This window comes from Zonotrichia leucophrys, chromosome 15 (assembly GCF_028769735.1).
Source record: "Zonotrichia leucophrys gambelii isolate GWCS_2022_RI chromosome 15, RI_Zleu_2.0, whole genome shotgun sequence".
NCBI classification, from domain to species: domain Eukaryota; kingdom Metazoa; phylum Chordata; class Aves; order Passeriformes; family Passerellidae; genus Zonotrichia; species Zonotrichia leucophrys.
Window position 1 is genome coordinate 3,807,063 of NC_088185.1, and position 27,579 is coordinate 3,834,641.

General features: G+C 52.7%; 1 protein-coding gene across 2 annotated transcripts; it reads left to right on the forward strand.

The window, feature by feature from the left end:
* The first annotated feature begins 3,356 nt into the window (after window positions 1-3,356).
* On the forward strand, window positions 3,357-27,440 carry WSCD2 (WSC domain containing 2). 2 transcript variants are annotated; one of them, XM_064726816.1, is made up of 9 exons: window positions 3,357-3,613; window positions 12,098-13,013; window positions 15,638-15,752; window positions 16,686-16,870; window positions 17,592-17,713; window positions 19,015-19,189; window positions 20,542-20,706; window positions 22,423-22,623; window positions 25,849-27,440. In XM_064726816.1, the coding sequence occupies exons 2-9, from the start codon at window positions 12,638-12,640 to the stop codon at window positions 26,199-26,201; spliced, it is 1,692 nt and encodes a 563-aa protein (XP_064582886.1). In that variant the 5' UTR covers window positions 3,357-3,613; window positions 12,098-12,637; the 3' UTR covers window positions 26,202-27,440. The 2 variants fall into 2 exon arrangements, with proteins under 2 accessions (XP_064582886.1, XP_064582887.1); XM_064726817.1 differs by lacking the exon at window positions 3,357-3,613 and adding an exon at window positions 4,092-4,435.
* The last annotated feature ends 139 nt before the right edge of the window (window positions 27,441-27,579 follow it).

The following is a 27,579-nucleotide window of genomic DNA, read 5'->3' on the forward strand; positions in this document are numbered from 1 at the left end:
CCTGGAATCCTAATGAGTTAATTAAGGAAAAGCAGGGCAGGAGAGGGGCGAGCCCTCGGGGAATTCATGGGAGAGGCTCAGGAATTCCCAGGAAAAGCCTTCAGCAGCTCCAGGGGGATCGCAGGGTGTTGGATTTTCCCGTTCCAAAGAGAGGATTCCCAAAATTTCCCCCGCAGCTGCCCCGTCCTTTCCTCACATGGATCTCCTGCCTCCAACCCCTCCAGATCCCAAAATTTGTCCCTAAAAGCAATTCAAACCCATCGGGAAAACCACTCAGCCCCTTATTCAGTGATTCCAGCTTGTTCCTGTCCAGGTTGTACCGCTGGAAAATGAATGTGGGAAGGAAGAGCACAAAAGGCCAGCAGGAGCTCATTATTCCACAAATTTCCTGATTCCTTATTCCCTCTCCTGCCCCACATGGCTCCAGGTGGAGCAGAGGCACCGAGAGTGTAAAGTTTGCTAATTATTGACTTTTAATCAGCTGATAAATTGGGTTTTAATCCCTGATAACTCAGCCCAGCTCTCCAATCCGGGAAAACCAGGATTGCAGGGATATTCCACCTGCATTTTCCACCCTGGAAGGTCAGCAGGGATATAAATCCATCAAGAAATGAAATGAGGCTCCTTATCCTGCCCTTCCCTGGATGTCATTACACTCATAATCCAGACCTGGAAGCACAAGCACAGCCTCATCCTTGGGAAGGAGGCAAAACCTCTGGAAAAGCTCTGGGATGCTGCTCCAGCATCTGCCACGGGAATGGCAGGGACCAGCAGGACAGAAACTCCCTTTCAGCTGAAAAAAAGTTGAATTTCCACTCCCAAAAGGCCCCAAATGTGGCTTCAATCCCAAAATTAGTTTTCCCACACCCCCAGCTCGTTATGGAGCAGAGCACAACAGCAGCAGGCATCCCATTTAAATTGGAGATTCTGACCTTTCTGCTGAGGATCTTTCCAGCCATCCTGTTTCCAGCTTTTATTTTTATTTTTTTTTTATTTTGTGTGTGTGTGCTGGCACTTCCTAATCCTCCAAATGAGATTGGATGCAGCTTTTTCAATATTAAAATGCACTGCATCTTCCTTTTCCCAAGCCCTCAGGTAATTAGAAGGTTTTTAAATGCCCACAAACGAGGGATGCAGGGCTGGGGAGGAGGGGATTGTCATTCCAGTGTCCCCACAGGGGTGGGGACACAGAATTTGCCCTTTTCCAGTGAAATCCACCCCGGTGCTGGGCATTGGGAGCCACTGGCTGCATTTCCCTGGATAAGGCTGGTGCCAGGAACCTCCACAATCACTTTTGGCTCAAAACCCAGCGTCCCTGACGCAGGGATTTATCTGGGGACACTTCAGGCCAATGTCAAAAGTCCCTTGTCAATAACCTCGATGTTTTTGGGATTAAAACAACCCTGAAAACCCTGCGGGATTGGGTCCTTCTGGTGCAGCATCGCTGGGAGCAGGGGTTGGGAATCACTTCCATTGCACCATGGCCCATAAGGACCATTCTCCTTTTCCATAAGGAAAATAGATTTGCTGTCCCAGGAGGGTCCTGGGAAGGCAAACTTTATTCCAACAGATGGTGATCCCATCAGGAGAGGGATCAGGAATTGCATCTGGAATTGCAAACGCCCTCTAAGGAGCTGCAGAGGGAGGGGATATCCCTGTTTTAGGAAATACAAGGAAGAATCGCTGGGTTTGAGGGGAATCTGGGTGAGTTTGTAAAGCCCTTGGGCAATGGGATCCACTGGCCCAGCTCATGGGAGGTCTCATCTCCCCTCATTCCCGCAATTCCCAGAGTTTATCCGGAGGGAGGGAGCGCTGCGTGGCCGGACACAATCCCGGGAGGATTAAAACAGCACAATCCAGCTCCTGATCCCCAGGCTGGCCCTGAGGCAGCATTCCCCGAGCATTCCCTGAGCATTCCCAGCCTGGTTTCCTATGGAAACGAGCGCCGCGGTCCAGCCGCGGGTGGCTCCGAGCACAGGGATGTGAATCCCGCATGGATCCGGCCCTCCAGGAATGGGGATCCCCGCAGGATGAAGGAACGCCCGTGGATGTGTTGGACACCCCCCGTCCTCCTGGCACCAGGAAAAATCCAGCTCGTATCCCTGGATGTGGCTTTGGGAGCGGAGATTCCCAAAAATCTGGGAGAAGGTGCTGCCCTAATCAGCTTGAGGAGTTTCATCTGGAGCCCTTTGGAATTCTGTCCTCACCTGGAGGGACTCGTTGTGTGCCAGAGCCGGGAATGCTGAGGGATTGGGATCACAGCCGGGAATGCTGAGGGATTGGGATCACAGCAGAAGGAAATGAGGGTCCCAGCTGCCACCAGCATCCCCTAAAATCCTCCCCAGCAATTAAAGCTGGCAATAAAAGGGGTGGGGAAAAAATTCCCGCTCAAGTTAATCCCTTTTAAGTCGCAATTTTTTTTATTCTCAGGCTCAGGAAGTTTTGGAATTAATTTTTAATCGATCTGACAGCACCCAAAAAAAAAAAAATCCACATACACAAACAAATATACCCACAGATATATCCCGTGATATATTTCTATGTCTATTTATTTTGATATATTTAGCTATGATATAGTTATTTAGAATAAATATATGTATATATAAAATATTTACATATTAGTTATATATAAATAATATATTTTATATTTACATATTATTTATATATAAATAATATAATGTATACTTACACATTATTTATTATTTTTATATAAATAATATACATACTTTATAATAATATATATAAATGTATTTAAAATATTACTTATAATATTATCTAAATAATATATTTACATTTTATATTAGTGTATATATTTATATTTAGTAAATTTTTTATATCTAAATAAATATATTTGTATGTTATTTATATTTTATATATATCTACTTTTATATAAAATAATAATATATAATTTATTTATATTTTTATAACTATTTATAATAAATATATAATATATAAATGTATGCTTTTATTATTTATATTTACGTGTTATATATATATATATATATATATATATATATATTTTTTTTTAATTATTTATTTCTATTTTAAATGTAGGTTTAATCCTTGCTGCCTCCATTCAATAACCCTCGGGCCGGTCCCGGGTGCCGGGAGGATGGAACCGGATTCCCGGGGGGGATCCCCATCCTCAGCATCCCTCTCTTTGGGGGCGGCAGAGCGGCCGGGGCCACCCGCGAGCGGCTTCCCGGCACTGCCGCATCCCTGAAAAACAGAGAAAACAAGAAAAAAATGTTAAAAAAAAAATATATATATATATATATCCCGTCCGGGCGGCGGGAGGGAAGGGGTTAAGGCCGGCAGCCGGCGGAGGGAGCGGAGCCGCTGGATGGAGACGTTAAGAAGCGGCGCCCGGCAGCGGCTGCGGGCAGAGCCGAGCGGCAGCACCCGAGCCGGGCCGGGCTCTCCTCGGCCCCAGCGGCACCACCGGAACCTCCCCGGGCGGTACCGGCACCGGCGGAGCCCCCCCGGCAGCGGGGCCGGGCCGCGGGCAGCGCCCGGAGCCCCCCCGGCCCCGCCGCTCCCGATGGAGGCACCGAGGGATGGATGGAGCGAGGGATGGAGCGGCCGGAGCGGCCGGGAGCAGGGCCCGGGCACGGTGAGGAGGAGGAGGCGGGCGAGGAAAAACCGCTCGGGGGAGGAAGAAGGGATCGGGGGAGGGGGCAGAGGAGCTGCCGGTGCGGGGAGAGCATTGAAATTGGGGCTAAGGGGGAAAAAAAAAAAGCAAAAAACCAAAAAGCCCAAATTAACAACCAAAAAATAAGAGGAGAAAACAAACAACACCACCCCCACTCCCCAGCCCTCCTGCGCAAAATAAAATTTTTAAAAGGACCGGGGAGCTCGGCGAGCGGGGGTCGGCAGGAGCCCGGCCCGCCGGGAATTGCGTTTGGGAAGCGGCGGCTGCGGGTGCGGGAATTTGGGGGGCACCGGGTCCCCCCCCGGCTCTGCGGGAGCTGATGGTTCCCGCCTCATCCCGGCAGGGATTTTTCGCTGGTTTCCGCTGGTTTGGGAAGGGTTTTGCTTCGCTGAGGGAGCCAGGCAGGAGGGAGCTCTCCTCATCCTCATCCTCATCCTCCTTCCCAGACTTTGTGCAGGAACATCTCCGCCGGGGAAATAAGGAACATAAGGGAACGTAATCCTGCCAGAAGCCTCTCCCCTGTTTATTTTCCTCTTCCCACATCCATGCTGGCAACTTGGGGGAATAATTTAACATAGAGATGAGCAGGGAGAGCAGAGGCAGTTGCAGAACGGCGTGAAGGTAACCTTGAGCTGAGCCCTGTAAACCCCGGCCTCCGTCAAGGCAGGATTAAAGAAACTTTGCTGGCAATCCAGAGCTGGGAATCCCAGCCTGGCCCTGGGAATTACAGCCCTGGGGTGCCCCCACACAGCCTGGCCCCGGCCCACTGCACCTGCTCATCTGGTGAGTGCTGCATCCTTCCTTCCTCTGGGAATTTAGCTGGGAATTATCCTTCATAGGGGGCTGCCCCTTCCCTAGGCTTGGCAAAGAGCTCTCCTTTGGAATATCCAAAGCTGTTGAGCTCCAGGGGCTCCTCCAAGCCAGGATTTGTTAGCAATTGTTAGATTTTTTAAATGTATATTATTATATTATATATATTATTAGCAATTATTGTGGTTTTATATAGATTGTATTACATCTATTTTATATATTATTAGCAGACGCTATGGTTTTATATTTATTGCTCTATTATATTCTATTATAATATTGTTATATTATTAGCCCCTACCATGGTTTTTATATACATTATATTATAATATTCCACATATTACTAGCAGTTATTAGGCCCAGGGAGAATTCCCCAGGGGGTTTTGCTCTGGTTTTTGGGATGCCTTTCCCAAATCCTGATACTCAAAAACCCAAATCCAGCTGCAGCATCAGGGCTGCAGGTGCCTGGGTCCAGTGGGGCTCATCCATGTGAATGTCCCTGTGTTTTAGGGTCCTTGATGTTTGGGATCCTGGCAGATGGGAACCTCCCACAGGAGCATTTGGGGATGGATTTTGTCTCCCAGAAAAATACTCCCTTCTTCCTGGGGGATCTTTTCCCCATGGAAAGCTGTGCCAAGCCTCAGCAGCTCCAGGCTCCCATCCAGAGCCACAATTCCCATGGCTGAGGCAGGATCCAGGAGTGTTCAGCACCATTCCCAGCTCAGTCCAAATCCTGGGAAAATCTTCTTTTCCCAGCCCCCTTGGACCAGCAGGGACTCGCTGAGCAGAGCAGGCAGCTCTGGGGTGGGAATTTGTCCTTCCCAATGTGTTGGCTCTCTCTGGAGCTGGGGAGGGAGTGTGGGACAGGAGGTGCTGAGGGGATGAGCCTGCAGCATCCATGGATGGGAATGGCAGATCCCTGCCTGGATGAGGGGAAAGAGAGGACTCAGCTCTCCTGGGGAAGGAGGTTTTGAGGGAAGTGTTGCACGAAATCCTCCTTCTCACTCCATTAACGTCTGTGGGCTGTGCAAGGCATTGTCTGCTGCTGCAAAAGCTCGTTAGTTAATTGCCCCAGTGCTGCTGTAATCCCAGATTAACGAGGGCTGAGGCAAATCTCCATGGAGCAGACCTGAGCGTGGGATTTGTGGGGAGGTTGGATTCTGCTCTTCCCTACCTGGGGAGCCCTTGGGGGCTCCATCCTGGGCTGGATGTGCTGGGTGCTCCCATGGGAAGAGCTGTCTGTCACATCCATGAGGGATCACACTTCCCAAATCCCCCCCGATGCTCCCCGTGGATCCCACAGGGATGGGATTTAGGCATGTCCAGCTGGGTGCACCTGGATTTCCCTCTCCTTTTGGTGTTTCTCATCATCTCCACATGAATCCTGGGGAGCACCTGGGTTCTGGTGCTCCAAACCTCGGGATGAAACCCTTTGGCTGCCGCGGGGTTTGTTCCTCCTCGTTAAGCACAAGGAGGGGAACAGCAGCGTCCTGGCTTTCCCTGGAATCAGGAGCTGCCAGCTCGGGATGTGCCAGCAGCTGCGGCTCAGGAATGCTCTCCCACAGCCACAGGGACGTGCAGGTGTCATGGATGGAGAGCCCAGAGGATTTGGGGAGGATGAGCAGCACAGGGAGGGCCCTGCATCCCTCGGGGATGGCTCCAGCCCCGGCGCTGCCTCTGGAAAAGTCCATCCCGTGTGTCCCAAACCTCCTTCTCCTCCGGGATTCAGGCAGCTCCGTCTGGGGGGAGCTTTGCTGAGCCAGCAGCTGGCTGGGATCCAGCTGTGCTTCCCTAGGGAACAGCCCCGGCCTTCCTCCCGCCCCCCTCCTCCTCCTCCCTGGGATGCACATCCCGGCTCCCCAAGCCTGACTGAAAACCGTGCCTGGATTTTGCAGGCTGGGCATGAAACCCCCCGAACGTGAGACGTGAAAACTGCTCGGGTTAAAGCCTGTCACAGACACTCAGCGTCCTCCGAAGGAATTACATCACCTTTTCCCAGGGCTTGAGTGTCGGGAGGGTGGGAAGGAACGGGAGAGGGAGGCTGAGAGCATCCCTGGGTGTCACTGAGACCCCGCAATTTGGGGTGGCCTCTCCAAAACACCACCCAAAAATAGGGAATTAACGGGGAAATGGAGGTTTCTCAGCCTTGGACGCAGGGATGGGGCTGATGAAGGGGCAGGAATGCTCAGGGAGGGATGCTGGAAGCTGGCAGGGATGTGGTGGGGGAAGGCTGGGATCCCGCACCCAAATTTAATGACCCTGATCCCAAAGGATGCAGCTTCCCGCTCCTTCCACAGCCGCACCCCAAACGCCCCGGGCAGATGGGATAACGCTGCTGGAGAGAACTGGATCACCCAGACCCCAGGGGCTGATGCAGATTAATTAATTAATGAAAATCATAACGACGCTGGCAGGGGAACAGCGAGTCCCACAGCTGGATCCCGGCTGTGCCACCTCATTTCCATCATCCCACAGTTCCCTGGCCCCTCTCCCTGCCCAAATCTCTGCAATCCACGGCGATTTCCTCCCTTATTTCCTTCCCTGCCTTCGGCAGCGCCGGGTGCTTTTTTAAATGATTCATGACTTAAACCATTTTTCTTTATGAGCTGCTTTTCACACTTGTGAGGGGAATTCAGCCTCCAAGAACCTGGAACGGGCTTTGATGGAATTGTGGGTGGAGGAGCAGAATGTGAAGTAAAAAACTCCCCATTTTCAGCTCCACTTGGGCCATTGTGGAGGAGAATACTCAGGAAAAGGAGCAGAGCCATGGAGATGGGATTACCTGGGAATTAGTGGCCTGGAGGCAACAACATTTCTTTGCTTTTGGGGGCTGGAGCAGCCTGCTCATCCCAGCTGGGATTGGTTTTGGGAGTCTCTCAGCTGTCCTACAGCAAATTCCCACAATCATCATGGTGATCCCACCCTGTGCTGGCCCATGGATGTGGGGTTTGGGCAGGAATCGGCATCCCTTGGGCAGGAATCAGCATCCTCCAGGCAGGAATCAGCATCCCTTGGGTCAAGCTCTGGGAATTTGCAATGCCAGGCAGCTCAATGTCATAATTAAAAATGGGGTTAAACTTCCTTAAATAACTTGATTAAACAGAATTGCCTTTCTGGGCCAGGCTGCAGGCCCTGGGCTCGTGCAGCTCTGTCCAGTGAGTGGAATAAGCCAGGGCAGGATCCATCCTGGTGTTCCTGGGGTTATTTATAGCTCAGCCCTGGCAGAAACGGGGCTGGTGCCCTGTGGGCACTGTCCTCTGGAGAGCACAGGGAGCACTGAGAGGAGCTTGTGCAATTAGCACGACCTCATTTCAGAGGAGCCTTTTAGAGGAGACCTTAATCAATTAGTCTGGGGCAGCCCCGAATGGATCCCGGATCCTCCTGGATCTGGATCCCTCTGGATCTTGGTGCCTCATGCCCTGGGAAAGTGCTGAGGCCACCAATAAATCCCCAGAATATTTAAAAATCAGTTTTATATCCATAAACAAAACCAGCTCCTTAATTCCAGTCCAAACTCCTCCTTGGACTCCCAGCAAGGAGGAGGATTTGCAAACCCCACAAAATGGAAATCCTCCACAAAAATCCACCAGCAGATGGGCAAATCCTGCCCTGGATCTTCAAATTGAGCCAGTAATTCCCTAAGGAGAGGTTTTCCCTTTGCATCCCTGGCTGGTTTGGCCTGGGGAGGGGATTTGGTGGCTCCACAGGGAAGCCCAGGCCTGGGATGTGTCTCACCCTTGAGGATGAGGATCTGATCCTGGGATGAGTCTGGGAGCTGCTGACTCAGCTGCTTTTCAGGCTTTCCCCAGAGGAGAGGAGGCACAAATCCATTTCTCAGCAAAACGAAGGCAGAGAGAAACAGAATAAATAAACTTGGCTTTGATTTGAGGGGGACTGACAGCTCCCTGTGCTCGGCTGGCCCCTGGGAGAGGCACTGGAAGGTTCTGGATGCTCCAGGTCTGCCCCTGCTGGGCTGGAATAATCCTGGTTTATCTCAGCTTCATTCCCAGCCACTATGGGGTTTAAATTCAGCCCCGTGCATCCCATTTGCTCCTTCCTTAACGAGTGGAAAAGGGTGAAAATCCATTTCCACGGGGCTGGAAAAGAGGATGGGCAACTCCACCTGGAATTTGGGCTGCCCAAACTCTGCCAGGGCAGTAATTCCAGGCTGGCACTGGGGGATGAAGGCTGAAGGTTTGAGGGATGGCAGTGCCCAGGGTGCCCAATGTCACTGGGGGTTTGAGCTGGTGTCACTGGGGTTTGTGCTGGTGTCACTGGGGTTTGTGCTGGTGTCACTGTTTGGTGCTGGGGATGATATGGAGCTGCAGGAACTGCTCTGGGATACAGGGACATGAGGATTTCTGGTGGTCCCTGCACCCAAGTGGGTGGCTTTTGGTGACAGCAAGTCCAGGGAACATCCATGCCCTGGGTTCTGTGTCCCATAAATCCTGCACCCCATGGATTGGTCTCTTTCCCCCCATCCTTCACTGCATTTCCAGGCTTGGCACAGGCATTCCAGCACTCCCAGGGTGCCCAGAACCTGCTGTCCCCACGTCCCCATGGCGTGGGACCGGGTCAGTCCCTGCGTCACAGCCCTCCCGTGGGGTCACCCCGCTGATGTCACCGCCCCTCCGCTTGCCAGCCCCATTCTCTCGCCGTCCCTGTGATAAGAAATGTTAATGAGGGGGTGAAACTGGATATTCCCGTGGCCTTCTCCTCCTCCTAATGGAATTCTGCTGGTGGTTAATTTGCTGGTTTTAATGGGCCCTTTGTTCTCCCTGGCTGGGGGAGCCACGTGAGGGTGTTTGGGAGGTGGTGCCTGAAGACCAGTGAACCTTGGCGCTCAATAATTGCAGGGCAATTTGAAGACAAGCCCCAAATCCATAATTGATGGGCCCTTCACTCTTCCTGCTCCCGCTGCTCCCGGACCTGTTCCCACCTCTCCAGGCGCAGAGGGATGGATAAACTTGGGAAAAGCTGGTAAATTATGGAGGATTCCTCATCCTGGGGACAGCTGACACTGCTCAGGGAGGTGGGTTGGGTGTGGAGTGATGCTGAGCTGGGTATCCCGGACTGGGATGAGGATTTTGGGTCCTGGTGGGATTATAAAGAAGCAGAGCTGGGTGTCCCATCGATGGATGAGGATTTTGGCTCTGGGTGGGATTATACTGAGGCAGAGCTGGATGTGCCACTGATGGATGAGAGTTTTGGCTCCAGATGGGATTTTACTGAGGCAGAGCTGGGTGTCCCATTGATGGATGAGGATTTTGGCTGCTGGTGGGATTATTCTGAGGCAGAATGGGTGTGCCATTCATGGATGAGGATTTTGGCTCCGGATGGGATTTTACTGAGGCAGAGCTGGGTATCTCAGTGCTGGGATGAGGATTTCGGCTGCTGGTGGGATTATTCTGAGGCAGAGCCAGGTGTCCCATTGATGGATGAGGATTTTGGCTCCTGGAGTGAGTGTGGTGATGGATGTAGGCAGGGAATCATTCCCTGATCCCGACTGGCCCCACATCCTGGGAAACCACTGTGCTTTGGCTCTGGGGGGGCAGGGAGGGATTCCCCAACCCTGGCACTGCCAGCTGGGTGGGATTTGGGGGATTTTCCTACACTGCATCTCTGGATCCCTCCCCTGGGAAGAAGCAGGGGCTGGATCACAGCGGGTCCTACCCGAGCGAGGGCTGACAGATCATTCCCTGCTGGATAATTCCCTCTGTTCCCTGCTGCCCCAGCAGTTTTCCATCCAGGCAGCCGCGGGAAGGCCAGGCTGAGGCCGCTGCATTGCGCTGGCTGGGGACTGTCCCCGTTTGCTTCATTAGCCTGGATGACAAAGTGTGTCACCGCTGTCCCCCGGCCACGCCACGGGCTGGGCTGGCACCGAGCACGGCAGGGTTCACACAGCGGGGTCGGGGACACGATGGGACCCCTGGGGACACCGTGGCGGTGACAGTGGCCGTGGGGACCAGCGGTGGCCGCTCCTTCACCCCAGCGCTGCTGCACGGGGTGGATCCATCCTTAAAACCCGGGATGCAGGGAACGGCGCTCTGGGATGGTTCCTGCATCCCTCAGCTCCCGATATCTCCAGCTGATACTGGGAGCACTGGTGTCTGTACTGGGAGCACTGGTGCCGCCCCCGGGAGCCCGGAGCCCGAGCCCATTATCCGCTCCAGACAATTAGCAGAAGCATTAATGGAATATATGCAAATGCGCAGTAATTGACCTGTGACTCCGCAGTTCATGATGGAGAAGGATGAGCTCCAGATGGCTTAATGAGAGTAATTTAAGCCCCTTCTTTATATTCTGTGCCAGGGCCTGGCAGCGCCCAGCCGGGGAGGGGAGGAGGGCAGGGAGGTGGCACTGGGGACACTGGGGAGCAGGGACAGCCCTGGGGACGCTCCCTTTGCTCCCCAAACCACCCCGAATCCAGCAAGGTGGATTTGTTCTGGGTAAGGGAGAGCCAGAATTCCTGGTCAGGGAGTGCAGGAGAGCAGCAAAACCCCCCCAAGACCACCGGGCTGGGGGCTGCTCTCCCAGCATGGCCATGGTGGTGCCACATCCTGCACATGGAAAACCCAAACCGCTGCTACTCCGAGGTTACTCAGCCTTTACTCCAGCTCTGTTTGGGTTTGTGCCCCTCCACTGCTCTGCCCCAGCCTCTCCAGCCCTGAGCTGCACAAAATTCCCGCGGCAGAGCCGGAGGTATCTGAATAACCACTCTGGGAAACCAAATTAAAATATTGATGTATAATTCATGCCATATGTTCCACCAATATTTTTTATTTAATCAACTGAAGACAGATGGCAGGAACATAGAGGCCATTAAACTAATGGCACTTTGTCTTGCCATTTATTTCCGTCTCCTTTCCTAAAATAAGAGGAGGCCGTGACAGGCAGCACACCCCAGGCACTGGGATGTGTCAGCAGGGGCATTTCCCACGTGGCATTTTCCCCAGGAAGGGCTGGAGCAAATCTCCCATAGCTGGGGGGGCTGGAAGGAGAGAAATCCAGCTGGATTTATAGGGAAATCCATCCTGGTGGGGCTGGAGGGGACTGTCCCATCTCTGCCCTTCCTGTGCCAAGAGGGACCAGGGATGGTCCTGGTGCTCCTGGGACAGCACCATCCTGGTGGCAGGGTGGGAATGCCACCAGGGAATGCTCCTGGCTGGAGGATAGAGGATGTCATGGCAATCTCCAGTCCCTGGGGATGTGAGGAACTGGAGGGACACTCAGGGATGTCGTGCTCCTGACCCTGTGGGATGCTGGAATATTGACTGGGGTATCCATGCACTGCCCGTGCATGGATTTCACCTGGGATCTGCTGCTGCAGAGATGTTTGGATCTCGGGGTGCACAGCTCATCCTCCTGGGGGTGAAACTGGAAATTTTCCACATCCCAGAGCCATCCTGGAGCACCTGTCCTGTATGATAAGGCAGAGATGTGCAGGCTCTGGGATTTGGGCTCACCCCACCAGCGTCGCTCCCACTGCACCCAGTTACCCACCTGGGAGAGGTGGAGCTGCCCCTCCTCGGGGCTGGAAGGTGATGAAGACCACAGGTGGCCTTCCTCACCGCCTGCAGGGGCAGGGCCACCATCCTGGGGCGCTTTCCTGAGTGTGCCTCTCTCTCTGACTTGCAGGTGGAGATTTCTTGCCCTGGGAGTGAGCTGAAAGAGGTTTCCTTACACAAAGGGTCCCGGGCAGCATTCCAGGCTCCAGGCGCGTCCAGGCACCTTCCATCCTTTGTCTGAACGGGCAGCGGGGCCGTTCCCATCCCAGCGATGCCTGACGGAGCCGCTGCCGCCGGGAGCGAGGAGCTGCGGCAGCCGATCGGCTTTCAAATCACCTTCAAACCTCGATTCCCTTAACATGATCCCTCCATCAGCGCGGTCCCCGGGGCACAGCCGGGCAGGAGAATAAACCGGGGGCTGGAGGTGACAGCCAGCGCTGGAACACCCCGGCCACCACGCGGGGTGACAAAATCCACCTTCCCCAGCACTCCAAGACTTTTTTAGGGTCGGGCAGCAGCTCTGCACGACCTCGCCCTGCAGCTTTCACCCCATTTGCTCTCTGGGATTCCCCTCCAAGCCAGGCGGGATAATCCCCACCCTCGGAGCATCCCCGGAGCCGCAGAGCATCATCCCCGCGGCGCCGGCTGCCGGGGAAGGCATGAAGACGCTATGGCCAAGCTTTTGCTGAAACTCCAGCGCTATTTTCGGCGCAGACCCGTGCGTTTCTTCACTCTGCTGGCGCTGTACCTGGCGGCGGGCAGCTTGGTGTTCCTGCACTCCGGTTTCTCCGGGGAGCCCCGGGTGCCGGGCAGCCCTCGGAGCCCCGCGGCCGCAGAGGGGCCGGGGCTGCCCTACCTGGGGGTGATGCAGCTCAGCCGAGGCTTCAAGGCGGCGGCTACGATGCCGGCGGGGGCCCGACGACACGGCCCGTGGTTCAAAAGCACCTCCAAGGAGCCGTCGGACAGGGGGAAATCCCGGGATAACGGCGGCACGCGGAGCCGGGCTGTGCGGGGCAGGAGCGGCCGCGAGAAGGAGGAGGACAGAGGTGAGGCAAGGGGACGTGTGACAAAGGGGTGTCCCTGCTTTTTGCCTCTCCATGGGGGCATCACTAGTTGGGGAAGGGGTGTCTGAGCTAGGCAGGACCACAATCCCCCCCAGGAAATGTGTTTTTATTTATTTATTTATTAATCCATAAACGACATGCATGCGCTACTGGAGTGCCAAGGTTTTCTTCCCCCATCCCACAGGGATGCTCTGGGGAGCAGCACCCCGTTCTGGAGAACATCAGTCCAGAGAATATTTCCAGAAGGATCTTCTCCCTCCTTCTTCCCTCTTTCCTCTCCTTCCTCCCCAAGTGTCAATAATGTGCTTTTATTTTTCCATCTTCACTCTTTCCCCCTGGTGCATCACCAAGCTCTGAGCCCCCTTGTTGTTACAGGTGATTTTGGGGGTGGCATCTTCCTCCCACTCTTTGCCTCTGGCAGCGGCTCTGCAAATTCAGTTTTCATTCTGTTGGCCTGAATCAACCCAAAATCCAGGTTTGTGTGGGTGTTGTGTTGAGGCAGGGGCTGGCTGTGATTCCCATGGAAGTGCAGACAGGGCTGGGCTGTGGCCTCTGAAGCCAGGAGATCCCTGCTTGGCTGGGGTCTTGTCAAGTGGGTCCATTATTAATGATCAAGGATGAGAAAATGGAAAATAATTCCCATTGATTTTTAAAATTACATTTATTTATCCTGAAGGCAGCCAGAGCTGCGCATTCTGTGGGATTTGGGTGGAACCCCCAACCCCAGAGCAAACTGGGGCTTTCCCAGGGGTCCAGGCTTGATCCCCCCAGTCTGGGCTGCTCCCAGGGCATCGAGGGCTCCTCCTCCTCCTCCTCCTCCAGCAGGATGTGGTTGTGTTCATTCCAGGAATGATGCTTGGTCCAGGAGAAGTGATGCTCAAGGGATTTTGTCCTGCTAAAAGGAGCTGAAGGGGTTCCCCCATTATGACCCCGCTCTGAGGGGTCTCTGGGGAGTTTTGGTGTCTCTCTTAATGCAAACTGACTTGAGTGCAGCCTCAGCAGATGGTCCCTGAGGCCAGGCTGTCTGTCCCTATAAACACCCCAAGCAGTGCCCATGTCCCACGCCATATGTCCCCAGTGCTCCAAGATTAACCTCATCCAGCTCTGCCAGCAGGGATGGGATGCTGGCCTTGGGATTCCTGGGTTTATCTGCTCCCAGCTGCTCTAGGAATATAATTTTCCCCTTGGAGCATCTTGGCAGCTCCTGAGAGGGATGGTGTGGAGAGAAATGCAGCAGCTTGAGAAATCCCACGTGCCCGGTGTTCCTGGTGTGGCTGGCAGAGCTCCCCCCTCGCTTCCCAGCTCCTCTGGAGCACTGGGATATCTGGCAGGAACAGGTGGATTTAATGGTGCTGGTAATTAAGTGGGGACAGCTTAACGAGGTGGTTGCCACGTGAAACCATTCCAGAGGGAATATTCCTCCAAAAATCAGGTTTAGGGAGTGATGTGCAGCTCCCTCTTCCTCCTCTTCCTCCTCTTCCTCCCTCTCCCGGCAGTGTGGACTCATCCCCATGGGAATTCAAATCCCTGTGGGAAGGGGCATCTCCTGCCTCCATCCAGGGAGGATTTGTAGGCAGTGAAGCCAAGGGAAGCAGGAACAGACCCCAGCCCTCAGCCACATCCATCTCTGATGCCTTCCTGGACAAGCCCAGCCATTCCCACCTCTGACACACAACCAAGCAAAATTCCATGAGGATGGAGGGAGCAGCCACCCCAGGCAAGGAGCTGGAGCCATCCCTGTATTCCCAGCTCTGGAAAAATGGGATGCTTGGGGAATTTAATGACAGTCACTGGGTGGATCTGTGTGTCTGTTCACAGCTGTGTTTCCAGCAGGCTCCAAAATTCCTCCTGGAGAGGTCCAGCTCTCCCTACAAACTGCCAGTCCCACTCTCCCCCTTCTCTTGTGTCCTTGTCTGTCCCTGATTATTCCAGCTGGCTTCCCAATAAGTGGCAGCAAGCATATGTCAGGAGCACTGGGTTGAAGGTAATGCACATCAGTCACTGGCTCCGTGCAAGTGTCTGGAGCCATCCCACACCCACTGGAACCCTCTGACCTGCCAGGACCTGCTCATCCCTGTGGGAATGCTGTGTGGAGTAACTGGGAGTGATGGCTCTGCTGGGTGGAGTTATCTGGCACATTTCTCTCCATCTTCCTTCTCTTTGGCCTCCAGGCTGGCTTGGGAAGGAGGCCCCAGCACTGGTGGGGGTCTGTGCTGTGCTGGAATAATTGGGAATGGGGGATCTGTGCTTGGGGCACACCATGGATGGGGTGAGCTGGCTCAGGGACCCCACGGAGGTGTGGAAAGCAGGGAGGAGGTGAGAAGTGTTATCCCAGAGCTTGGAATTGGAGTGGCACAGTGAAAGAAATTCCTTCCTGTGAGCATGGACAGGCTCTGGCACAGGGTGCCTGGAGAGTCTGGAAGTGTCCAAGGCCAGGCTGGACAGGGCTTGGAGCACCCTGGCATAGTGGAAGGTGTCCCTGCCTGGTTTGGACCCGGAGTTTCCAAACCAAACAACCAGGGAACGCTGCTGCACATCCCTATTTAAGGATAAACCAAGAGGGGTGGGCTCAGAGGGCTGTGACCCTGTCCCCTGTGTGTCCCCAGCCCGGTACGTCGGCTGCTACGAGGACAACACCCGGCAGAGGACCCTGCGCGGGATGTCCTTCTTCGACTACAAGAAGATGACGGTGTTCCGCTGCCAGGACAACTGTGCCGAGAGGTGGGGACAGGGACAGGGCCTCCAGGAATCCCAGCACATTCCATCAACCCCTGCACACCAGCTCCAGCAACCCTTTCCCACCATCTCCATCAATTCTTGCGCACTGTCCCTCTCAATTCCTGCACACCAGCTCCATCAATGCTTTCCCACCATCTCCATGAATGCCTGTGCACTGGCTCCATCAATCCTGGATAGGATAGGATTAAATGGAAATAAATTATATGATATTATATGATGGATTAGGATATGATAGGAAAATAGGGTAGGAGATAGGATGGAATGGAATGGAGTAGAGCAATAGGATAGAACAGACTAGAAAAGAATAAGGATAGGATAGGATGGAATTAAATTATATGATATTATATAATGGACTAGGATATGATAGGAAAATAGGGTAGGATAGGAGGTAGGATAAGATAGGATGGAATGGAGTGGAGTAATAGGATAGAATAGACTAGAAAAAATAAGGATAGGATACGACAGAATTGCAGAATGGGATGGAATAATGGAAAGGATGGGATGGGATAGGACGGGACGGGATAGGATAGGATAGGATAGAAATGGAATTAAATTATATTATATAATGGATTAGGATATGGGTAGGATAGGAGGCAGGATGGGATAGGATGGAATGGCATGGAGTGGAGCAATAGGATAGAACAGACTAGAAAAGAATAAGGATAGATAAGGATAGGATATGAAAGAATTGCAGATTGGGATGGAATAATGGAAAGGATGGGATAGGATAGGATAGGATAGGATAAGATAGGATAGGATAGGATTTGATATTTTCAGTTGGAAGTGCCCTAAAAGGATCCCTAACCCAAGAACGAATCCCTGGGATGCACTGCTGATCCCAGAAAAGCAGCAATGCTCCTTCCAACCCCCCTGGAGCCGGGGGGGATGTGCTGAGACCCCGTTTCCCCCGGGCAGGGGGTACCTGTACGCGGGGCTGGAATTCGGGGCCGAGTGCTACTGCGGGCACAAGATCCAGGCGTCCAACGCCAGCGAGTCCGAGTGCAACATGGAGTGCAAGGGGGAGCGGAGCAACACCTGCGGCGGCATCAACCGGCTCTCCATCTACCGCCTGGAGCTGGCCCAGGAGTCCGCACGCAGGTGTAAGTTGGGGGCTGGCCCCAGCTCAGCTCTGGGATGGGGGGCGCTTATCTTGGTGCTGGAGGGGTGGTCCTGGCATTCCCGAGCCAGGTCGTGGCTCCGTGGAGGTTTTTGGAGAGTGGTTCTTGAGTCCAGGGTGGTTTTGCTGCTGCAAACATCAGGAGTCTCCTTGTGGGGATGCTGCTGGCTGGGGTTGGGTGGAATGAAGAGCCCCAAGGATTCCTGCTGGGATTCAGGGAATTTTGGGTGACTTTGGGTGGAGATTTCTTTCCCTGTGGCCAAACAGGACCGTCAGTGTCTCCTGTGTGTGCTGCAGGATGAAGGATGTGTGGGAATTCCAGGCAGAGCTGAGAGTGCTCCCTCGTTTGGCTCCCAATTAGGCAACTCTATAATTACCCACATTCTCTGCTCACCTTTCCTCATATCTAAGGAATGGGAAAGGGGATGGCAACAACCAGGAATGCACAAGGGGCTGAGGGTTCCAAGGACCAGGGATGGGATTCCAGACCTGACCAAACCTGGCCCTGCTCCATCCCTGGGATCATGGAGCTGATAAAAACAGCCAGGAAAAAAATTATCCCTGATTTTGTTACCAGTGTTTTGCTCTGGTTGTGGCTGCACTGCTGGAGCCGCTGGAGCAGTTGGGAATGCCGTGTCACACAGAGTGGCAGCAGTGGCATTTTTGGAGTGTCACTGGGGCCTCTCTCTGTCTCTCTCTCCCAGATGGAAGCGCGATATTCCGGGGGTGCTTCCGCCGGCCGGAAAACGTCTCCATCGCCCTGCCCGCCAGCCAGCTCATGCTCAACATGTCCGTGGATAAATGTGTGGATTTCTGCACGGAGAAGGTACTGGGATAAACTCCTCTTCTTCATCTTTGTTTCCATCACCATCATCAGAGTCACACTGGGAGATCTCAACCTGGTTTAGGGATATCAATTTTGTGTATCCAAGAAAGGGATAAATGGATTTGTGTCCCTGCCACAGGAGGGAGTGGAGTCAGCACAGCAGCCCTGGGAGAGTTTGGGAAGGAGCATCCCAGAATTAGAGTTTAGGTTGGAAGGGACATTTAAAGGAGCCACCATGGGGTCCTGCTCTGGTCCAGGGGTCTCATCCTGGGGCGTGGTGCCTCCAAAAAGGAGGGGAAAAGTTGGCAGTGGGAACTGATGGAGGGTGGATGCTGGAAATGGTCTGGAATGATGCTTGAAATAGGTTGGAAGGATGCTGGAAATAAGGCTTAAGATGCTGGTATTGGAAGAATGCTGGAAAGGGCTGGAAGGAGGCTGGAATGGGATGGAATGGGCTAGAACAACGCTAGAATTGTCTGGAAGGATGCTGAAATTGGAATGATGGTGGAATGGTCTGGAAGAATGCTGGAAATGGATGGAAGGATGTTGGAAATAAGGTGTAAAGATGCTGGAGTTGGGAGAATGTAGGAGTGGTCTAGAATGGTGCTGGAAATGAAAGGATGCTGGAAGGATGCTGGAAATGGCCTGGAATGGTGCTGGAATGTTCTGGAATGATGCTGGGATTGGGAAGATGCTGGAAATTATCTGGAATTATGCTGGGGTTGGAAGGATGCTGGAAATGGCCTGGGAGGATGCTGGAAATGTTGCGGAATGATGCTGGAATGTTCTGGAAGGATGCTGGAATGTTCTGGAAGGATGCTGGAATTGGAATGGTGCTGGAATGGTCTGGAATGATGCTGGAATTGGAATGGTGCTGGAATGTTCTGGAAGGATATTGGAATTGGAATGGTGCTGGAATGTTCTGGAATGATGCTGGAATGGTCTGGAAGGATGCTGGATTTGGAAAGATGCTGGAATGGTCTGGAATGATGCTGGGATGTTCTGGAATGGTGCTGGAATGGTCGAGAATGGTGCTGGAATTGGAATGATGCTGGAAATGTTCTGGAATGGTGTTGGAATGTTCCGGAATGATGTTGGAATGTTCCGGAATGATGTTGGAATGTTCTGGAATGATTGTGGAATGTTCTGAAATTATGCTGGAATTGGAATGATGCTGGAACGTTCCGGAAGGCTGTTACAAACCACCCCACGCTGCCCAACGAGGGCGAGTGCGGGGGCGCGAAGGCCCTGCCACGGCTGGGGGGTGGTGCCATCTCCTTTCCCTGTGCCCATCCCGGCAGGAATTCCCGCTGGCAGCGCTGGCGGGCACCACGTGCCGCTGCGGCTTCCCCAGCACGCTGTTCCCGCTGCACGAGCGCGAGGACGAGCAGCTCTGCGCGCACAAATGCGCCGCCGAGGAGTTCGAGAGCTGCGGCTCCGCCGACTTCCTGCTGGTCTACCAGACACAAGTGCAGGGTGAGCTTCTCCCCCACCTTTTCCCCCCAAAAAATGAATTTTCATTCTCCTTCTGAGGATGGAAATTCATGATAGACTTCAAAATTCCCATTGGGTTAAAAATGATGGGAATTTTGAGTGAGTAAAAGGGTGTGAGTGTGTTCATAGGGGTCCAAGGATGAGGGAAGAGACAACAATCTGACTCCATGTTTCAGAAGGCTTGATCTATTATTTTATGATATATATTATATTAAAACTATAATAAAATAATAGAAGAAAGGATTTCATCAGAAGGCTAGCTAAGAATAGAAAAAAAGAGGAATGATAACAAAGGCTTGTGGCTCGGACTCTCTGTCCAAGCCAGCTGGACTGTGATTGACCATTAATTAGAAACAACCAACATGAGACCAATCACAGATGCACCTGTTGTATTCCACAACAGCAGATAATCATTGTTTACATTTTGTTCCTGAGGCCTCTCAGCTTCTCAGAAGAAAAAATCCTAAGCAAAGGATTTTTCATATAAGATGTCTGTGACAGAAGGGAGACTTCTGCTCACTCACCTTCTTCCCTATGGCACTGTTCATATCGTGATCTATCCTACAATTTGCAGCATGATTTGCCTCAGACCCTGACATCACAAAATTCTTCACTTACCTACTATTTTCCCTAATTGCAACACTCATCCTAATCATTGCAAACAACCTCAGTGTGAGGATCCCGTTAAAAATGAGCGTTTTTTAATTCCCCTGGTGAGCTGTGGTTGGTGTCTGGCTCAGCTGCAGGGCACAGCAGATTCTGCCTCTGGCAGGATTCCTCTTTCCCATGGTTTTCCCACCTCTCTGTGATCCCATGGGAGTCTGCTATCCAGACAAGCTCCAGGGAGAAATGTGGGGTGGGAAAAGGCAGAACATTCTCGAGAGAGCAGTGAGCCAGGGAGAAAGGAAAACTGTTCCTGGGAGAGGAAAAGGCTGAAAGGAACAAGTGAGGACTCAAATTCGGGTGGTTTTGGGTCAGTCTTGTCACTATCCTTTGGTGGTTGGGGCTGTGCTGGAAACGCTGTTCATTGATTCATCAAGAAAGCAGGAGTGTTTCTTGGCACAGGAATCCCTCCCTGTTAGTCACCCTTCCCTAAGCACACAGCTGGGAATGGCAGAGAACTCTTGGGAAAAATCCTCTTAGGACTTTTTGAGTGTTTAGGACTCTTTGAGGTGTCCAGAACCCTTCGGGATGTCCCTCTAAGCCTTAGGCAGGGCCCCTTTTCCCTGCCCAGCCCCTTCCCCAGCGTTTTCCTGGGAGAGGCAGTGTTTCCTCAGACATCCCAGTGGGACCAGCAGCTTTCCATGACACATTCCTGACGTGTCTCCCTGCAGACAACCGCTGCATGGACAGGAGGTTCCTGCCCAGCCGTGCCAAGCAGTTGGTGGCCCTGGCCAGTTTTCCTGGAGCTGGGAACACCTGGGCCCGGCACCTGATCGAGTTAGCCACCGGCTTCTACACCGGCAGCTACTACTTTGATGGCTCCCTGTACAACAAAGGTGAGGGGAGGGTGCTCCTGGGGTGCCACCCCAGCTGGGGACAGCCCTGGTGACATCCCAGGGGCTGCAGGAAGGGCGGAGCAGGGCTGGGTGTGAGCGCTGCTGCTCCATGGGGTGGTTTGGGCTGGAGGGTCCTGGTGAGGGAATTCCTGCCTGGGAGGGTGGGGAGGTCCTGGCAGGGGTTGCCCGGAGAAGCTGTGGCTGCTCCATGCCTGGGAGTGTCCAAGGCCAGGCTGGACAGGGCTTGGAGCAAAGTGGGGTAGTGGAAGATGTTCCTTTCCAAGGAGGTTGGAATGAGATGAGCTGTAAGATTCCCTCCAACCCAAAGCATTTGGGGATTCTGGTTCTAATAACCCACCCCATTTCCCGCTCCCTCAATTTAGAACCACTCATGACAATTTTATCTGGAGACCTTGAAGATTTCCCCTGTTATTCCTTCATTTTTTTGTGGCTTTGAGAGGAAATTTCCCTCCTCCTCAGCTGTGGTGGAGTTGGGATCTGTGTCTGTGCCGTGTTGGTGGGGTCTGTACCCAGGTTGTTCCCTAAATCCCCATTTTCCTGACATTCCCTCCCAATTCCTGCCAAATCCAGCCTTGCAGGAGGGAGATGCTCAGTGAGGGAGCAATATCCCAGCCCCCAGGGTGCAGCAGCATCCCAGGGAAGGCAGCAGCAGTGGGAAAAGCCTTGGCTGGGTTTTGCTGAGCCACACAAGCGTGGGCTCCGTTTCCCTGTCGGAGGGGCCGGGAGGTATCCAGGCAACCAGCAGATTTATCCACTGCTGAGAGCCAATTACACCTCTCTAATTGATGGAACACAGCTCCTTCCAGCTTATCCCCCACTCCAGGTGCCTTCCAGGGGCTGGGATTGATGCTGGCTCAGCCCCATGCTCAGTGCAGAGTCCCCTCTCTGAACCCCCCATGGCATCACCCCCACCTTGGGCTGATCCCCTGCCCCACAGGCACAAGGATTTCCCTTTCTTTATTTATTAGAGATCTCTTCCAACCTCATTATTCTGTGATTCTGTGATTACTGGGAGAGTTTCAGCTGTGCTCGGGGAGGTTATAGCCATTAAATCTGCCCTTGACCCTCAGAACAGGCACAAGAGCCGAGTGTGGCCAGGGAGATGTCACCCTGAGAGGCCCCTGTTCCTGTGAGCCACCCACTCATCAATTTTATGAGACTCATAACATGGGAAAATAAATTATTTCCATCTGGGAGAGGGATGCAAATCCTCCTTCACGCCCCAGCTGCTTTCATCATCCAACTGGATTTCGCAACCTGATATCCCTGTGATGTTCCCTTTCATGGAACTGTGGGATCCTTTGGGTTGGAAAAGCCCTCTGAGGCCGAATCCAACTGCTCCCCCAGCTCTGCCAAGGCCACCACGTCCCCAAGTGCTACATCCACAAGGGTTTTAAATCCCTCCAGGGATGGGAGCTCCATCACTGCCCTGGCAGCTGTGTCAGGGATTGATCACCTTTTGAGTGGGGATATTTTCCCTTATCTCCCATCCAAACCTTCCCAGCACAGCCTGAGGCCATTTCCTTTAATCCTGTCTGGTTTCCCCTGGGAGCAGAGCCCAACTCCCCATGTCTGTCCCCTCCTGTCAGGGATTTGTGCGGATCCAGAATGTCCCCCCTGAGCCTCCTTTTCCCCAGGCTGAGCCCCTTTCCCATCTCCCCATTACTCCCATTAATCCCAGCTCTATCTGGGCAGGATTCAAGGGCGAGCGGGACCACTGGAGGAGCGGGAGGACCATCTGCATCAAGACCCACGAGAGTGGGCAGAAGGAGATCGAGTCCTTTGACTCTGCCATCCTGCTCATCCGCAACCCCTACAAGGCCCTGATGGCCGAGTTCAACCGCAAGTACGGGGGGCACATCGGCTTCGCCGCCCACGCCCACTGGAAGGGCAAAGGTAGGGCAGGGAATCCTCTGGGAATTGGTTGGGTGTAGGAGCGTTGGGGGGGTCAGGATGGACAGAGACAAGAGATCTCTGCAGCCAGGCTGAGGAACTTGTGGGTCATTGCAAAGGGCCTGGGTGCAGGCCCCTGCTGGGAGCTGCCAGCCACAGCTCAGAGCAGGCCCCAAACAGGGACAGAGAGATAAAGAGAGTGGTAAAGAGGATGAGAGAGCAAGGTTCCCAATACAATACAATAAATCTTCTGGTCCTGGAACTTGGGGTTTATTGCAAAGGGCCTGTGTGCAGAGCCCTGCTGGGAGCTGCCAGCCACAGCTCAGAGCAGGCCCGAGAGAAGAGAGGAGGAGAGAGGATGAAAGAGTAAGAGGGTAAGAGAGTAAAAAGATAAGAGACCAAAAGTGTAAGAGAGTGAGGTTCCTGTTACAATACCATAAATCTTCTTCTGTGTTGAATATTCTGATTCTCACTAAACATTCTAGTACAATATACAAATCCTAAAGCATTTCCATACAGCCTATGAGAATCACTACATTACCATACTGTGTTATATTTTAAACCCTAAAAACTCCTCTTTGGGCCCCTTCTGCCAACTGGCAGGGTCTGCTCTGACCCTTGGACCTGCCTGCAAGCAGAGGGTATTGTTTGATCAAAAGGGGATTACCTTCAGCCAGCCACACCATTGTTTTCCCATTTTTCAGTAACTAAGGTATCTCAAAGCTTGCTTTCATTTCAATCCCGCCTATAGTTTCTATATTCTCAAAATCTTTTGCCAGGCAATCATATTTATAAGGCTTTCCTGTTTCGTCTTCCCCAACAGTTGGGAAAGCCCAGCAGAGCTGGAGTTGGGTGTGCATGGGGGAAATTTTGGGCTGTGCCACCATTTTGGGCCATCTCCTGGTGTAATCGTCATCTCTTGGTTGTGGGTTCCTGTGTTGGGTGGGATAAGATGGAACAGGACAGCAGGACCAGGCAGGGATGGGCATCTCCTGTCCCCAGGGAGTGGTGGCAGTCCCCAGCCCATCCCTGTGGTTTCCAGGTGTTATTTCCATGTGTCCAGCTGCTCCCCAGCCGCCCCCTTTCCCACGCACAGGCGCGTGCCAGAGGCTGCTTAATTACAGCAATTTCCAAATTGCTGTTGTGGGATTGACTTCATTGGAAAGAGTTAAAATGTTTAGCTTGATTGAACATCTGCTACCCTTAATTCTGAGTTTATTTAAGGGGAGCTTTGGCTGCTGTGGCTGGGATGTGCCTGGATTTCGTTATCTCCATGTGCTCACAGTGCTGGGCACAGCCCAGCCCTGCTCTCCCCATCCCATAAAACCAGCGGGGTGTGGTGTCCCCCACTTCCTCAACCAACATCCCTGGGCTGGCACTGACCCCACTGTGGTGGCACAGGAGCCTGTTGGTTGATTTTTTTCCCCATCCATTTGTGGATAGAGCCAGGATTGGTATCCCAGCACCACATGGATCCTCCTGAGCCTTCCCAATCCCAACCTCCTCCCCAGCCTGTCCCTTCGTGTCTCTGAGGGGAGGGAGATCCAGAGGGGACCATGCCAGCACAGCCTTGTTTGGATGCACTTCAAATATATCACCAATTTTTTTCCAGAGGATATGTGGAGTAATTAGGGTTAATTGTCAGGTTAATTAACCACTACTGGGAAAGATGGAGATTTTCCATTGCATGGTTGGGGACCCCATTCCCAGCTGGAGAGGCCCCTGAACATGGAGCATGAGGATACCATTCCCAGCCTTCCCTGCAGCCCATCTCTCCATATTATTTTCTTCTCCCAATAACTAATTTTGGGGCTAATTTGGGAAAAAAATCCCTGGGCCCTCTCTCCATCCTCACCCCCAGTGCTGAGGGGGTGTTTTCCCATTTCTCCCAGCCCATTCCCAGCCCTGCAGAGGACAAACCCCTGTTTGGTTCCGTGGCATTAATTTTACGACATCCCTGGAGCGGCTCCAAAGCAAAGTTTTATGTGCTGTGATTACACAAGGTGAATTGTCCTGGATCTGTTTAATGGAACACATCCTGTGGTTAACGATTCCTCAGGGAATTTAACCCAGTCCAGCTGTTAATCAGGCTTTGGTTTTTTGGGGAGGACTCGAGAAAGAGGGAGATGCCTGGAGCTTTAATGCAGCACTGCCAGGAGAGAGGCGCCTGATTATTGGTGTCTCATCATCCCACTCACCACCTGATTTGAATGGCAGGATCAATTAGCCAGAAGGTTAATTGATATGTTCCAGCAGGGATGGGAGAGGACACAGGGAACATCCACTCGCATCTGTTGGAACCCTGGATGCTGAGAATTTTAAACTTTCTGTGCTGCAAGGCACAGACCCACAAGAGAACAGTGCATTTGACCTGAGGCTATGGAGAAGGCTTCCAAATTTGATTAATAGCCCTGAGATTACGGGTGTGGAGTTGGTTAGAAGTGTGTGAAAAGACTTAGATTTGGGGATTTAGTATATGGTGATATATGGGTGCCAAGATGGAGAATTTTGGGCGTGGGTTAGGTGTCTTTTTTGCACCTCCTTCTTCACAAATCTGCATAGTTTTCTTCTCTGAGTCTCTGTGATCAAGATGACCCTGAGGTGTTAGAAAATCTCTTTTTCCCAGCCCTGAGATCGAAGAAGAAGTCAGGATTCTTCAGCTGTGGTTTTCAAGATTGTTTATTTTCTTTTATCCATAACATTCCTTTTCTGACCTGTTGAGGTCTGTCTAGCAAGTCAGTCTGTGGCACATTGACCATCCTGGAGGCTGTGTTGTCTTTTTTATACTAAAAACTGTACATTATTTACAATAATTTTCCAATACCTATCCCCTATGTTAGTCTGTCTCTACTCTAAACCAATCCAAAAGTGCCACCATCACAGCAGAAGATGGAGGCTAAGAAGAAGAAGAAGAAGGAGAAAGACAGAACACACCCAGATTCCTCCATCTTGCCTTCTGAACCCCCATTCTAAAACCCCAAAATTCTACATCTTTCACCTTGTGATAAATTCACTAACATTCTACTCAAATGCTTGTGGCTTGTACACCTTCACACAAAGTTGGTAGTTTTTTCCATGGGTTAAAATCAAAGGCACGGGTGCCTTTGACTCTGTACCAATGTCTCCAAGCCCCCTGCCAGGGTCCTCCAGAGGATTCTTCTGGGCTCCAACATTTTCTCTAACTGGGTGAAACCCCAATACACATCCCCTTCTCCTTTTTTCCCCCAGAATGGCCGGAATTTGTGGCTAATTATGCCCCGTGGTGGGCAACCCACACTCTGGACTGGCTGCGCTACGGCAAGAAGGTGCTGGTGGTGCACTTTGAGGACCTCAAACGCGACCTGTTCGTGCAGCTGCAGAGGATGGTGGCCCTGCTGGGTGTCACAGCCTGTGAGGACAGGCTGCTGTGCGTGGAGGGACAGAAGGATGGCAACTTCAAGCGCTCTGGGCTGAGGAAGCTGGAGTACGACCCCTACACGGCCGAGATGAGGAAGGCCATCAGCGGCTACATCCGCACCGTGGACGCCGCGCTGAAGCTCCGCAACCTCTCGGGGGTCCCCGAGGATTATTACCCCAGATGATGGTGACCACAGCGGGGGGATGGCGCCCAGGGGTGGCTCTGTCCTCCCAGATTCTGCCTAATTCCACCCAGTGGGTGGCTCCTCTTTTAACCCTCCATGTGCTGCTGTAGCTGTCGGTCACTCCCTGCATGAGCCGCCGCAGGTCCCCAGCCACTGCTGAGCTTTTTTTTGGCCAATGTGGGGACATGGGTGCCTTCCCTGCTCCCCACAGGGTCCCCTGCTCCTGTTCTGGCTGCCCCAGCCCTCCTGGGAAGGGCAGTGGGATGTTTGTGTCCCCTCAGGCTCTCCTGGGGACATTGAGCTGCTCAGGCCCTGGTGTACCCAGAGCTGAGCTCCTTGGGGTGGGTGTCCCCGAATTCCCAGCCCTGCAAGGATTCCACTTGTCCTTGGATGGAATCTTCAGCCTTCCCAAGGGAGGATGGACCAAGGGTGTGGCACTCTCATGGATCCTGCCTGAGGTTATGGGATGGCAAGGCCGTGCTGTGCAATGTCCCCAAACCTGCTGACTGTGGCCCATGGAGCCATCCTGTGGCTCCCTGAGAATTCCCTGTAATTCCCCAGCCACAGCACCAGGCAAAGTTGCTGCTCCAGCCCTTTGGGGGGCCCATGACCCCCACCAGTGTGGCTACAGGGGGAAGCTCCCCTTCCCTGTGGATGCAGCTCCAGAGGGGGAAATTTCCCTGGAGCTGCTGGGCCCCACGAGCTCGTCCAGGCCTCATTTCAGAGCCCACAAGCCAGAAAATCCCCTCAGGAGCATTTCTGGGGGGCCAGGAGCAGTTTGGGGGACTAAAAGCAAGGTTCACACTGTAACCCAGCTGCACCCAACCCCTGTGGGGAGCAAACCCTGGGGCTGAGCTTTGGGGGTGCCCCAAAGCCAAACCAAAGGATCCCACACACCGGGAATGTGCCGATTTCCGGGCTGGCTTTGTGCACAGCTGCATGTGGTCCCTGGCTGTCCCCTCATCCCACGCCACCCTCCCCATCCTGGCTTTGTCCCAAATGAGCTCCCAACCCGCAAAACCCCTTGGATGTAGGTGCAAAAGCCATATTGTACGCAGCCTTTTCTAGAGTTAGAGATTCACCAGTTGGCTTTTAACTCTTGATCCTGATAGAAACGCAGGCACAGGTCGAAGCCAGAGACCCTGCTTGGTCTCTATTTCCAAGAGAGAAGAAAACTCCCTGGAGAAAAAAGGAGAATTTCAATAAAAATCTATTTTTCTAAAGTGTGTGTGGAGCAGAGCTGGGCTGCTCCTTGTTTTTTTGAAGAAGGGGGGGGATTTCGATCAGAGGGAGCAGCTGCCCCATTTTTAACTCTTTCAAACTCTTTTTTGACTCTTTAACTCTTCCCTTGACAAGCAGCTGGAGGTTTTTATGGGAT

What these genes read in the sequence shown, in the direction of transcription:
- WSCD2 (XM_064726816.1), top strand. Translation starts at nt 12,638, where the DNA reads ATGGCCAAGCTTTTGCTGAAACTCCAGCGCTATTTTCGGCGCAGACCC. An exon ending in TGGATTTCTGCACGGAGAAG is followed by an intron (nt 17,714 to 19,014) that starts GTACTGGGATAA and finishes CCATCCCGGCAG; the next exon opens with GAATTCCCGCTGGCAGCGCT. An exon ending in TGGCTCCCTGTACAACAAAG is followed by an intron (nt 20,707 to 22,422) that starts GTGAGGGGAGGG and finishes CTATCTGGGCAG; the next exon opens with GATTCAAGGGCGAGCGGGAC.